At 38.5% G+C, this 12,467-nt stretch overlaps 2 protein-coding genes across 2 annotated transcripts; one reads left to right on the top strand and one right to left on the bottom strand.

Moving 5' to 3' along the window:
• The first annotated feature begins 813 nt into the window (after nt 1-813).
• LOC103972842 (uncharacterized) lies at nt 814-2,421 on the top strand. The gene is made up of 2 exons (XM_065094979.1): nt 814-2,214; nt 2,347-2,421. Exon 1 carries the CDS (start codon nt 1,349-1,351, stop codon nt 2,147-2,149), a length of 801 nt encoding a protein of 266 aa, XP_064951051.1. The 5' UTR covers nt 814-1,348; the 3' UTR covers nt 2,150-2,214; nt 2,347-2,421.
• Nucleotides 2,422-5,196: 2,775 nt separating this feature from the next.
• LOC103972841 (purple acid phosphatase 15) lies at nt 5,197-11,463 on the bottom strand. Its single transcript, XM_009387219.3, has 7 exons — nt 10,998-11,463; nt 10,062-10,253; nt 9,131-9,464; nt 8,753-8,970; nt 6,462-6,652; nt 5,630-5,914; nt 5,197-5,549 (listed from the first exon to the last, which is right to left on the bottom strand). The coding sequence occupies exons 1-7, from the start codon at nt 11,275-11,277 to the stop codon at nt 5,409-5,411; spliced, it is 1,641 nt and encodes a 546-aa protein (XP_009385494.2). The 5' UTR covers nt 11,278-11,463; the 3' UTR covers nt 5,197-5,408.
• Between the last annotated feature and the right edge of the window lie 1,004 nt (nt 11,464-12,467).

Raw genomic sequence — 12,467 nt, forward strand, 5'->3', positions numbered from 1 at the left:
TAATTTAATTGCTTCATTCTCAATCTTCACTTTCACAATTTGTATCTCCACATCAATGTATTATTGTTATTATTATCATCATCATCATCAACTTCACATATTATTGTTTTGTTATTTTTCTTTTTCTTGTTTTTATATCTTTTATTTATTTTTTAATCTTGTTAATTACTGCATAGAGGAACTTGAAAAGTAAATGCTTTGACCAAACAATTCAATCGAGAGTGGAAGTTAACCAAGTTCAGTAATATCATCAATAATATATTTGATCTCATGAGAGGAAAATATTGGATCCTTTATCTTTTTGCTTGTTTTCACATGAACATCAACTTAGAATTGACTCTGGTCAAGATTAATAGCTACGATTTTAGTGAAAACATAGGAAGGTCGAGATGGATGTGAAATAGTAAGGAAGGGATTGAGAATTAAAAGAGAATCTCATAAATGAATAATTAAGTATAGCTCCCATAGAATAAATACAAAATTAGAAAGAATAATCTAAGAGAGACCTTATAATATTGTGGTTACACAAGACAAATCAATTAATATTACTTAGTATGAATGCCTATAAAACATATTTATCTTATATGACATGTTTCTTGAATCCTACTCAATAGATTACAGTTAAATAATCTTACCATAACTCATTCTTAATACTTCTACTAATCATAATAGTTTTTTAGTTATTAATAATCTTAAAAAAGATCTATAAATTGGTAACGGTCTTTATACACGTAAGTTTAACACGTGTCGGATATGTCGGGGCTTCTTTGGTCATTTAGAAGATAAGACCGTTGGGCCCAGGACGGTCGCTCCATTCCCCGTTTCCCCTTCCCGACAGGCTCTCCGTCGCCACCAGCAGGCACAACCGATAGAGAAGAATCCGTTTCCCCGTTTCACATCCCCGACAAGTTTCTCCTGTCTCCACCACACCACCCACAGCCGCAAGACAGAGAGATGTCCGCCTCTGTCTTGTCTGCGGCGTGAGGAGAAGTGAGCGGAGGATAGAGGAGGCAGGGAATTGAAGTGGAGTAGCAGCTCGTCCAGGCCACTGTCGATATCGCATCTCCTGTCTCTGTGGTGAGGTTCTCCGATGTTGGATAATGAAAAGGGCGATCTTTTTGGAAGCTATTCAGTTTGGTGAAGGAAAAGGATTCCGTGCCTGTTCGATTGGTGTTGGAAATCTTCGCCCACGAATGGATTCAGAAAAGATGCGACGTTTATGGATCCAGGAGTCCTGATTCCCGGTTCGCGTGCTCAATCGCTGGGTTCTTGTCGTAGATTTTTGCGGCGTCTTTGCTGAAAGTAGCTTCGGGGACGAACTTTTTGGGGGTAAAAATTGGATCTTGGTATGGAAGGAAGGCAGCTGCGGCGGCGTAGCGTGACGCTGTCGGAGCAGCTATCCGTCGGCGATTCCTCCAATCTCCGAGACCTTCTCAACGTTCGGGACGAGGACGAGACACGCCTCTTCCGGCGCGGGCCGTGCGAGGGGAGGGAGGGCTCCGTGGCCTCAGGCGGTGGAAGGACGCTGCTTGACATCATCCAGCGGGAGCACGAGGGGAATGGGATCATCGCCGGTGGTATTTCCAGCAACGGCAGCACCTGGAGGTCGTTAAGAGACCGCCTCCGCCCTGCCGGCGCCGCCCGGGAGGCGGCGTCCTCCGGCCAAAGTCACCCGACCTTGGACCCTGAGCTCGTCGCCTCCACCCGTCCCAACCCCGACCTCGCACGCTCTGTTTCCCGCTCGGTCTCCGTTGAGAACTCGGAGCCGGGCGTCCCAGAATCTACGGCCATGTCCACAGCAGCCGAACCGTCCTCGGTCAATGGAGGAGGAAGCGACGAAATCAACGGCCGCGAGAACTCCGAGGAGCAGCCGGAGAGGGTGTCGCTAATGGCTTTACTGGAGCAGACCGACAGGCAATGGGATGGAAGCAGGAGCGAGGAGGAAGACGAGGTGGCGGCGGAGGAAGCAATGGGCCGGGGAGGGGGCATGTTGTACGTGTGCTGTGTGTGCATGGTGCGGCACAAGGGGGCGGCGTTCATCCCTTGCGGCCACACCTTCTGCCGACTGTGCTCGCGGGAGCTTTGGCTGAGCCGGGGCAGCTGTCCCCTCTGCAATGGCTTCATCCTGGAGATCCTCGACATCTTCTAGTGCCCACTCCCCTTCTTCATCTCTGTGCCGCCGCCGCCGCCGCCACCTCCACCTCAACATCTCTGGTAATTGCTCCTCGCTTTGTGATAATATAATTATTAGAAATTATCGTCAAATTTGATGCTGCTAAATGTTAGTGATGAGTGATTGATAAATTGAACCTTGTTGAACACCAATGTAAGAACTCGTCTCTGTAGCTATCCATAGTCTCCTCTCTCGGGAGCAGTGCAGATGGTAGCAAAAAAGCACGGCAGTTTTGTTTTCGATCCCTATCAGAATGGTTTAGAGATTTTTGGGGTCTAAGCACTCTTCGGAGAACCAAAAGAGGACAACCATATGTTCGAGTGGGACGCTGCTGGTGTTGCCATGTTACATGCCTGTCCGGATCTAATGTGAACATGTGATGGTGTTTCCCAAGCAAATGGTGGGGCTACTTTGTGTTTTGGCTCTCTTCAGCAACTGGCTGGAAAGCGATGGCAGCACAGCTTTCTTCTTACCCCAAGAAGAAGAAGAAGAAGAAGAAGACTACCTCCGAGAACTATATACAGAGTTAGTTGTTCATCAGAACCACACAAAAAACCGTTCTGTTCCCAACTATTTAAAGGTCAGCTGGATTTTGAGTATGTGGAGTACTCACGGTACAGAATTAAATAGTGAGTAATTTTCTGAATATATATATATATATATATATATATATATATATATATATTAGTTTTAATTTTTTTTATCATATTTCTTTTAAAAGATAAATAACGAATATGGAATTGGAGCTCAAGACCTTACGATAAACTAACCGGGCTAGTTAACACCAAGGTCTGTCATATCGGGCAGTACGTACCGGTTCGACAGGTTATCGGTACGTGAACCGTCCGGTACCGCTATAGTGTTACGGTATGAAAAAATATAAAATTATTCGGTACATCATGGTGTACCGCTCGATACGCTCTGATGTATCGCCCGGTACTCCGGTACTGTATCATACCGAGCCCGGGTCGACACGTCGGTACGGTACAGTACGACGAACCTTGGTTAACACGTTCTCATTTATGTATTTATTAGAACGAGAGCTCTGAAAAAATAATCAAAATACTCTTCAAAAAGTGATTTCTTATTGAAATCCAATTAAAGCTAAATTAATCTAGGACTTTTAAATAAAATTATAGTATTTATTGTTTACAATATATTCTAATAGAATTATAATGTTTTTGATCTACAGTGAATGGAATTACAAATGTTTTTTTTTATCACCGAACCAAAAATTCTTAAACTCCATTAAAATGAAAAAACAATGTTGCTAGATAACGTCTCATTATTTTTTATTATCTTTCCTTCATAATAAATTATTATAAATAAGATTTTTTAAATATTTAGACCTAAATTTAAGACAAAGTGGAAAAAAATAAAATTTTTATCGTGATTTATTTTGAAATATGTAAAGAAGACCTTCGGAATGTTCTTCGGAAACCATTCAAATTCGCATATTAATGATGTTATAATATCTCCAAACTTATAACTTAATATTTATTTTTTAATGAAAATTTTAATTAATTAAAACTGAGTTATAATATTTTTATTAGAATTATAATGGTTTAATTCGGTGAAGTCTTTGAAAGCGAAAGAAATATTAAAATTATTTTTTTTCTCTCTTTCGTATCAATCCATGTCACATGTTATGTTTTAGTTGAATGCAACTGACGACATTAGGATGAATGATACTATTTATTTTATTTTTAAAACTATATAAATCATAATATAAATTTTTTAAGTATAAAAATTATAATGCTAATAGAATCCGGAGGTAATTAATACGTAATTAGTCCCACTTTTTAAGGGTCGAAGTTTGCGACTACGATTTCACGATCCGATGCTTAGGGCTCAATAAATAGGCAGCTAAATTTGAATGACTATAGATCTCATTATGCTATACACTAGCATCACTATTTCCAATGGAATCAACGCACACAAACTATGGTTGTGAACATCTCTGCACCTTCTACATTCTTTTAGCTTTGCTCTATCCTTTCTGCAGCTTTTATTTTCTTTGGGCTTCTGCTTTTATGATCTCAATATTTTGGCCAAGGATTCATAGTACATTGAAGAGGAATCTACTAATAGGCTTGTGAACTCACAACACACAATCATATACAGACAACTACCAACAATAATCCATAATTAGGTTGTACAAAATAATTATCTTAGTTAAATTACAAGTATTTACTTATTAAATCTTTCTCTATATCTCCTTATATCACTAATACCAATTACAACATCTATAAAATCTTCCTTAACATGTCTATATCATTTTAATTTTTTTCTAAATAGATAAAATGTATTATCATAAGTTCATCCATTACTAATATTAAAAAAAATAAATACTAGAGATTGAACCCTGATATAATAAATAAATAACCTACAAAACACATTCCCTACCTACGGTTCTAATGCTAATCCATGTACTAATGTATATATTTTTATAACATCAATATAATTAACCAATACATCTATTTTCTAAAACACACCTTCATAATTATCTGAGAACTCTATCATAAGCTTTTTTTTAGAATGTACAAATCTCTACCTTTTTTTTTTTCTCCCTATGGCTTTTTATTAATTATATTACAATTTCAAGTAACAAACTAAATTAATCTTGAAATACTTGTCTCACATCTGATTGTATCTTCAATTTAAGTCCTACATTCTCACCTCTTTTCATATTCTTTCAAAGTTTTTTTTCCTTTATTCCCTTTGATTTTAATAACAAATCTATAATTACTAAGCCTACCACTATTATTTACCTTTCTACGACAGAGTGCTGAATCCAAGCAGAATTCATAGTTTCCCCGGATACAGGTGAGATCTGGATGTCTGGGGTCCAAGTGAGGTTGGGTTATATGCCTTCTGCATGATCCTGAACTAAAACATATACATGCCACTCCATCCAGCAAAATTAGATCAACAAGCAAACAAAGAGAATAGGAATCAGTTCATGGTAGTAGCACCTGTCAACAGGTTCATCATCCACCCAACTGCTGCTCCTGCAGCTGATATGCTCAAACGTTTTCAAGAATTCACATTCATTTTCCAATTATTGTTTGTCCAGTAGACTTCATCGATCTGGAAATGTATAACTCTTGCAAATGTATGATCTTTCAGTGCAAGTATAACTCATATAACTTCATCGATCTGGAAACATGGTGATGAATCTGCCTAACTTGAAAGGATACACTAATCTTTCAATACAACATGCTGGAGGCCTCTGCTAAATATATGTGTTCTGAAAGGTGATTGGTTTGGTAGGGCACTTGTCAGGCTGCCGAACTATATAAATCTCATCTCCAGTACTGTTGTAAAGATCCTGATTGCGGTGCCATGTCCACAAAGCATGTGTCTCATTCTTCACCTGCAAGCAATTCACAGGTTAAAGATCTGTTACTAGACGAAAAGTAAAAAGAGTGGGGATGAAGGTAAGGAGCTCTTTACCTCTAGGATCCCATGACCAAAGCTACTTTCTCTATAAGCACTATACTCAGGCTGACGGTCCCAGCAGAACTTGCCTGCGGCTGGGCCTGAAGTGAAGTTGAATGCGCAGAATCCACCCATGTACTCATCAGGTGTGGTTAGTGGATCTGGACATCCACCAGGATCATCTGCATGGTTGACTGCCATCTTCTCACGGTTGCCACCATCTCCTACTGTGATATAGACCGGACCGCATGGGTCCAATGAATAGTTGTACACCCGGTTTGATCGTTCATAGGCATGAACCTAACAGCTCAGGAGATGAACAAGGTAAAAGGATGTTAGTGATTCAAAATTTAACAAAATATGAGAGAAAGAGCAGTACAAGAGATTGTTTAAAACTTTAAATAATAAAATAATTAACACTCTTTGAAAAAGATTGGGAAGAAAAATCAAAATTGATATTATATTTTCAAATCAAGATTTAAGTGACAGCACATTTTTTTCTCCTAACTGGCCACATGTTCAGGTTAAATCAAACTTCATGTTACAATTCTCAAAACAAAGTAATGCAACTGATGACAGCTATAACAAAACAAAATTGAAAAGGTGTGATGCTCAACTTGGGTTATTGTTTAAATGCTGAAAATTGTTCCTTTATCGCTTAAAAATTCTTATCTGATCTTATAGCCATTACGTCAGATCGTATTTACTACTCATCAACTCTCCAAGGAATTCAAGTCGTACCGGCCAATTGTTTTGATATCTATTAACTCTTGGTTTTTTTTCTTTGATAAAAACCATATCGACTGTTTGAACAGTCCAAGCATAGACAAAAGCAACAGAGGCTTACATGACCATTGAACACAATGTCAACACCATAAGAGTAAAGTAGTTCCTCCATTTCCACCCTCATACACTCGGCTTCTCTATAATGAGCTTTATATGTGCTGTACCAAGGTGGATGCCAAGTAGCTATCAGCCATGGTGTCACTGTTCGGTCAACCATTTCCAGGTCTCTTTCCAACCACTTGTATTGTTCACCTGAAATATGCAATAATGTATTACTTAAGAAACTGTCATCATAAGGAAGTTCAATTAGACAAATTGAACTAAGGGGATGCTGCAACATTCTGGGAAGCATCGTGACTGAATGCCTATCCAGATTATCACAATGTCACTTTGTGGGATCTTACAATTCAGACTAACAAGCTTGGATAATTTGTTTTCAGTCAATTCTCCGATGGAAAAAAATCCAGTAGGAATTATAGAACGTCCGGTTCCTTACATGGCGTTGATCACATTCTATAAGTCAGCGTGACTTTCCAAGTCGTTCATTAAAAGACTAAGCCTTGTGGTTTTTTGGGCAAATGTCGATGACATATTTTCAGCCTCCAGTTTGCCATGGATGTCTTTGGTGAAGGACTTCTGTGGATGTAAAGTGAACAGGTCCACTCTCCATTTTAGGTGTTCATTCTTTAAGAGTAGAATGCATGGTGTTGAAAATTTTTGCTAGTGTGGATTATATTTGAGTTATATAGAGAGGTGTATCAGATTTAATGAGACAAATGGCTTGATGATACTCGCATAATCTGTCTTCTTGCAATACCTGTTATCTTCTCATATTGTATGAAACAACTATATATATTCAACAATGGCAACCAACCTACATCTCTTTCTTCACAAGGTTTGCTATGATTCAACTCAATGATTTTCTTTTGTTGAGTCCATATTATATGGATGCCTCCTGTAGATTTGTTAGAAAAAGAATTGTTTGTTGCTTTTGTTAATTATAGCAGCCCCAAAGAAAGTAAAGGTCATCATTTAGCAAGATATCAGTTCAAGATGAAAACAATACTAATTTACAGTTGTCAACTATTGGAGATTAATGACCAATTCCAACTAGAATTCCCTTCTCAAAGAATGCTTGAAAGGACTTTCAAGAGAAAATTTAGGATCACTGGAATGACTACTGAAGCTTTTAGGAGAACTGTGACCTGATTATGCATAGATTTATAGTAATAGAAATTCTTTTGAGGCATTTGGAAGGGCAGAACTTACAGAAGACACATAGAAATGAGCTCTTGCACATAAAAATGAGCTCTTGCAAAACAAGGATATGATTTATGACTATCAGTTCTTGAATTAAAAAATTCAGCATGTGATCCTCGTATCTTCACTGTTTGTTCTCATTCTTTATTTCGAGGACTGTTGTATTGCATATAGCCTACCCTAAAGAGATCCCTCATTGGAATGATATAATATCAACACTGTGTGTCAAGTGTCCATACACTCAACATGACACTTCACCAATAAAAATTCTTTTTTTTTCTAAATTTTATTTTGGTTTTTAGCAAATTTTATCATCTATTGTATATATTACGATCACAAGATCTCATCTAGGATCATAGTAATGTATACTCAGCATAGTGTCATATAAAGGAATAAAGGACAACATATAACTTGCTGAGTCGAGCAAATCCATCACAGTACATCAAAAATCAGTTAAAAGCAATACACAAGCCCAATGATTCTAACTCAATAATATCAAGCTTCAAAAGCAATGCAATCCGGTCAAAGAAACCTAAAACCATGTCGCTGGGATAGGGCCTGGAGGGTTAACAGGCACCAATATCTAAAATTATAATTTTGTCTAAAATATTCTCATTGCTAGTCTTATGTAATGATATGTCCCAGACCTTGTACCATTGAATAAGCCAAGAATACTGAATTCAGTCTTGCAAATTGGTGTTCACCAGATGATGCATAAGACTGATCGACATATACCAACCTGCAATGGTTCGGTACTGACCTCTACTGATCTCTTATCAATCTATACTGATTGGTATATCTCGATAATATAACATACCAGTACATACTGCCCATAACACCTTATACTTCAATTTCCTTGATAAAAGTTTTAGACAGGACTTTTCCCCAATTTGTGCTACATGAAATAAAAAATACTAGACAGAAATCAGGATGGTGCATACACATTTTAAGAAAATCAATAATTAATGTGGGAAGTAAGAACTAAAAGAATAACCTAAATTGACAAACACCTTCATGTGGATACCAAAGATGGAACCAAACTACTAAAGAACTGGTAGTGATCAAAGAGGAACAAGCAGACAACAAACTAACCTGACTTGTTATAGGAAATGTAGGCCCCAAGCATAATGAAATGTATTCCCCCAGCATTGAATGAATAGTAAAATGTAGAAAATGATTCACTTTCTTCGGATGGAAATGCAAATCTAGAGCTGTAAGACACAAAGGCCTTATTTTCAGCCTGCTGTTCTATCTCATGGTTTCCTTCAACCACCATTATTGGAATTTCTGAAATCACAGGCTCCATGTATCTGCAGAGAGACCTCCAATTTCAGTGACACATGAAATGATAACCAATCATGCTAATAGTGAAAGATATTATGGATTCAAGTTGTCTAATGAAGACCTTATCTCCAGACTTGATATATGCAAGAATAAATCAATAGAGATTCTTAAGACAAATGTACAAACCTTCCCCAGTAGTCCCAACGAGGCTGAAAGGTCTCGTGTATTGGTGTTTCAGGAAATGAACAGGAATAGCAGTCTGATCCAGTCCCATTTGTCAGATATAAGTTTGCATAAGTAACATCACCAACCAAAAGAATTAGATCCGGCTTGTTACTTGCCATATGATCCACTGTGGATGTACTATTGTACGTTAGACCCAGATCGCCAATAACAGCTATCCGCTTTGGGTATCTCTTAGGACCTGAAGCAGGCATGGTGCGGAAAACATGGACAGCACTCATAGCTGGTATTGATGGGTCTCCACATTGGTAGTAATATTTTGTCCCTGGTCTCAGATCTGCCAAGGAAATTATTTAGCAGCAAGATTAGAGAAATGTACAAACTAGCAAAAGATCCATTGACGGTATTGGAATATATCCCAAATTGGCATTCCCACCAATGAGTAAGATTTCACTAAATACATGGTTAAATATTTGATATCTACTGAAATTTAAGCACTTTCTTACCTATTAGCGTCAATGAAGAACTATGCATAATACACATATACAAAATTGATTGATTGTGTGTGTGTGTGTGTGCGAGAGAGAGAGAGAGAGAGAGAGAGAGAGCAAGTGAATGAGTGTGCCTAAAGCCATAACAAGACAATAAAAAAAAAGAATTCCAAGCAAAAAATGGAACACAAGTTTAAACATCATCTAGCCCACTAAATATATATCCATGTCATTAAGAGTACTGGAATGAAAATGCCAACCTCCAACTTCCCAGAACTAAAAAATTTTACCAAACAAAACAATCTACAACTATTTTGTACAAGCATATTTGACAAAAGTAGACAAAAGGAGCCAAGAGCCTGAGAAGCCATCTGACAACCACAATTAACAAATATGAGTGAAACTGAACCAGATCATCTAAAAAAAGAATGAAAACAGCATACCATCGAGTAGAACATGATGAATAATCCCAGAAGTGTAATTTTGGAGGCCTTCAAATGGATAAAGCTGATTATAAATGAGAGAATAGCCGGTAGCTTCATACATTAATAATTTCTTTGAATTCCCATAACGAACAACACTAGCCACACTAGTAGGATCCAATGGCTCAATGTCTTTGCCAATTTGAAACTCCCCTGCAATGCAACACCAAATACGGTCCTTAGGCAACATATCAAGACTCAATCACAAGAAACCAGAACCACGGTGGAGTGCAAGATGAATACATGCTCGGCAACCCAACAAACCTATGTTTTACATGACCAAAGGACAACATGCAGAAGAGAAAAAGTGATGCAAATTCTTACTCAATGGAAAACCATTCCTAATGAAATACAAAAACAAAGGAAAACAGAAGTATATTAAACCTTGATCACCTTTTGAAGGCTGTTCTACTAAAATCATAGCCAACAGTGATATGAAATTTCCAAAGGCGAGAAAAAAGTTGCTTAATCATTCACAACCACACACAGACAGAGAGAGATAGAATAGCTACCATAACCATACATAGGACTTTCACACTTTGATCCACTCAGGCAACCATGCAGGGTGAAGAAGGGAAAGTATGGATAATTCAAGTTGACAACCTCAAGGTTCCGAAACAGAAGCATCCCACCGGTCATCTCAAGCTCAATGCTAGCACATGCATGAAGCGAAGAAGAAATCTGGAACAACACAATCCTAAGCTCTCTACTCGCTATCCGTTATCCTTCACAGCTTGTACATAATCTTACAAAACAACACCAAAGAAGGGCAACAACTCTCGACCAACAATTAAATAAGCATTTCAATCACTCGATAGAAGTCCTTGTTTAAAGCGAACTTGTTAAAAAGGAGAAACATGATGCAAATTTTGGCAAGAAGAGAAGAGGAAAGACGACCTGTAACCCATGAGATCCATACGGAGTCCTCAGTGGCGGAGAGGGAGACGGAGATCTGCTCCGGTTCCAACACCGTCACCTTCCTCTGCAACCTAAAATCGGAGGCGGGCAGGTCAACGGCGTGCCCCCGAGCCACCCTACCGTCGAGCGGCACCGTGACGGGTTCGAAGGGGCCGTCCAACGTCGTCGGGATCCTCCGGCCGCCGCGGAGCCCGGCGATGCTCCACAACAGCAGCGAGATGGTCGCCACCACGAGAGGGAGAGGCGCTCGATTCCCCATCCCCCCGGTCCGGTTCCTCGGTAGGGATTGAGCCTCCGGGCGTCCAAAGCATTAGGGTTATAGTGAGCCGATGAGAGGAGGTTTGACGCTCCTTCGCTTTCTCTCTCTCTTTCACACCTGTAGAGAAAGAGAGAGAGAGAGAGAGGCGGAGGAGGCCAAGGATGGCAGTTCGTTTGTCGCGTGTCGTCTCCGCCGATATGAATCCAACCGTTGCTTGGAAGCATTCCGGCATTCCGTTCCAAGGTTCGAATCGGGGTCCATATTTTAAGCAATCATTGGTGTCTACTACATAATTCATTATTATTATTATTATTATTATTATTATTATTATTATAAAAATAATATTCATAATAAATAATATTCACGTCGCCATCTTCGTATGAAATTTTTTTAACAAATTATTAATTCGAGAATCTATTCATAATAACATTCTCTCGATGCAAGCTGTTATTGGTAATATGATCTCTGATTATTAATTAGAGAAACTATATGATCTCTGGTTGATTCAATGGATATACCAATCTTTTGTTGCGCAAACTCTTCACCTCCTCGCTATCTATCTAAGAGCTCCGTCAACCTCCGATTAATAATAATATGTAGTCGTAATTATGACTCCACCACCATGTGAGTCCCATTCAAAGAAAATATTTGCTCTGTATCCGTCATGTTCCTTCCAATGCCTGTTGCTTAATGCGTCACCCAAGCAAACTCAATCCCAAAGGATCAACTCATAGCGCAAGAAGTCAACATCGGCACATCAGCACAACGCCATCGGTATTCCACAAAAGAAAACGAGTTTTACAATATTTTCATCTTTTTAAGACTCAACGTTGCCATAACAAGTGTCTTACATCAAATCATCAATTAAAACGTTCGAGTGATATTCCAATAAATAAATAAATATATGTATATATATATATATATGTATGTATGTATGTATATACATACAAGGGGGTGGGAAATGAATGCCCGATTGTTGTTGGAGAATCATTTAAAGAGAAGAAGAAAATGTATTCTGAAAGAAGCAATGTAGAATAGACTCCGGGACAAAAGAAATTAATTGCAAATTTTAAGTTGGGATAGGAACTGAAAGCTTCCAACAATAATATTTTATCCTAAAGGAAAAGCTGATTTGGTCAAAAGCAATTCCTCGAAAATTTGATTTCCAAAACCAAAAAAGCTTCACACTG

The sequence above is a fragment of the Musa acuminata genome, chromosome BXJ2-2 (assembly GCF_036884655.1).
Source record: "Musa acuminata AAA Group cultivar baxijiao chromosome BXJ2-2, Cavendish_Baxijiao_AAA, whole genome shotgun sequence".
In the NCBI taxonomy this organism is placed as follows: Eukaryota; Viridiplantae; Streptophyta; class Magnoliopsida; order Zingiberales; family Musaceae; genus Musa; species Musa acuminata.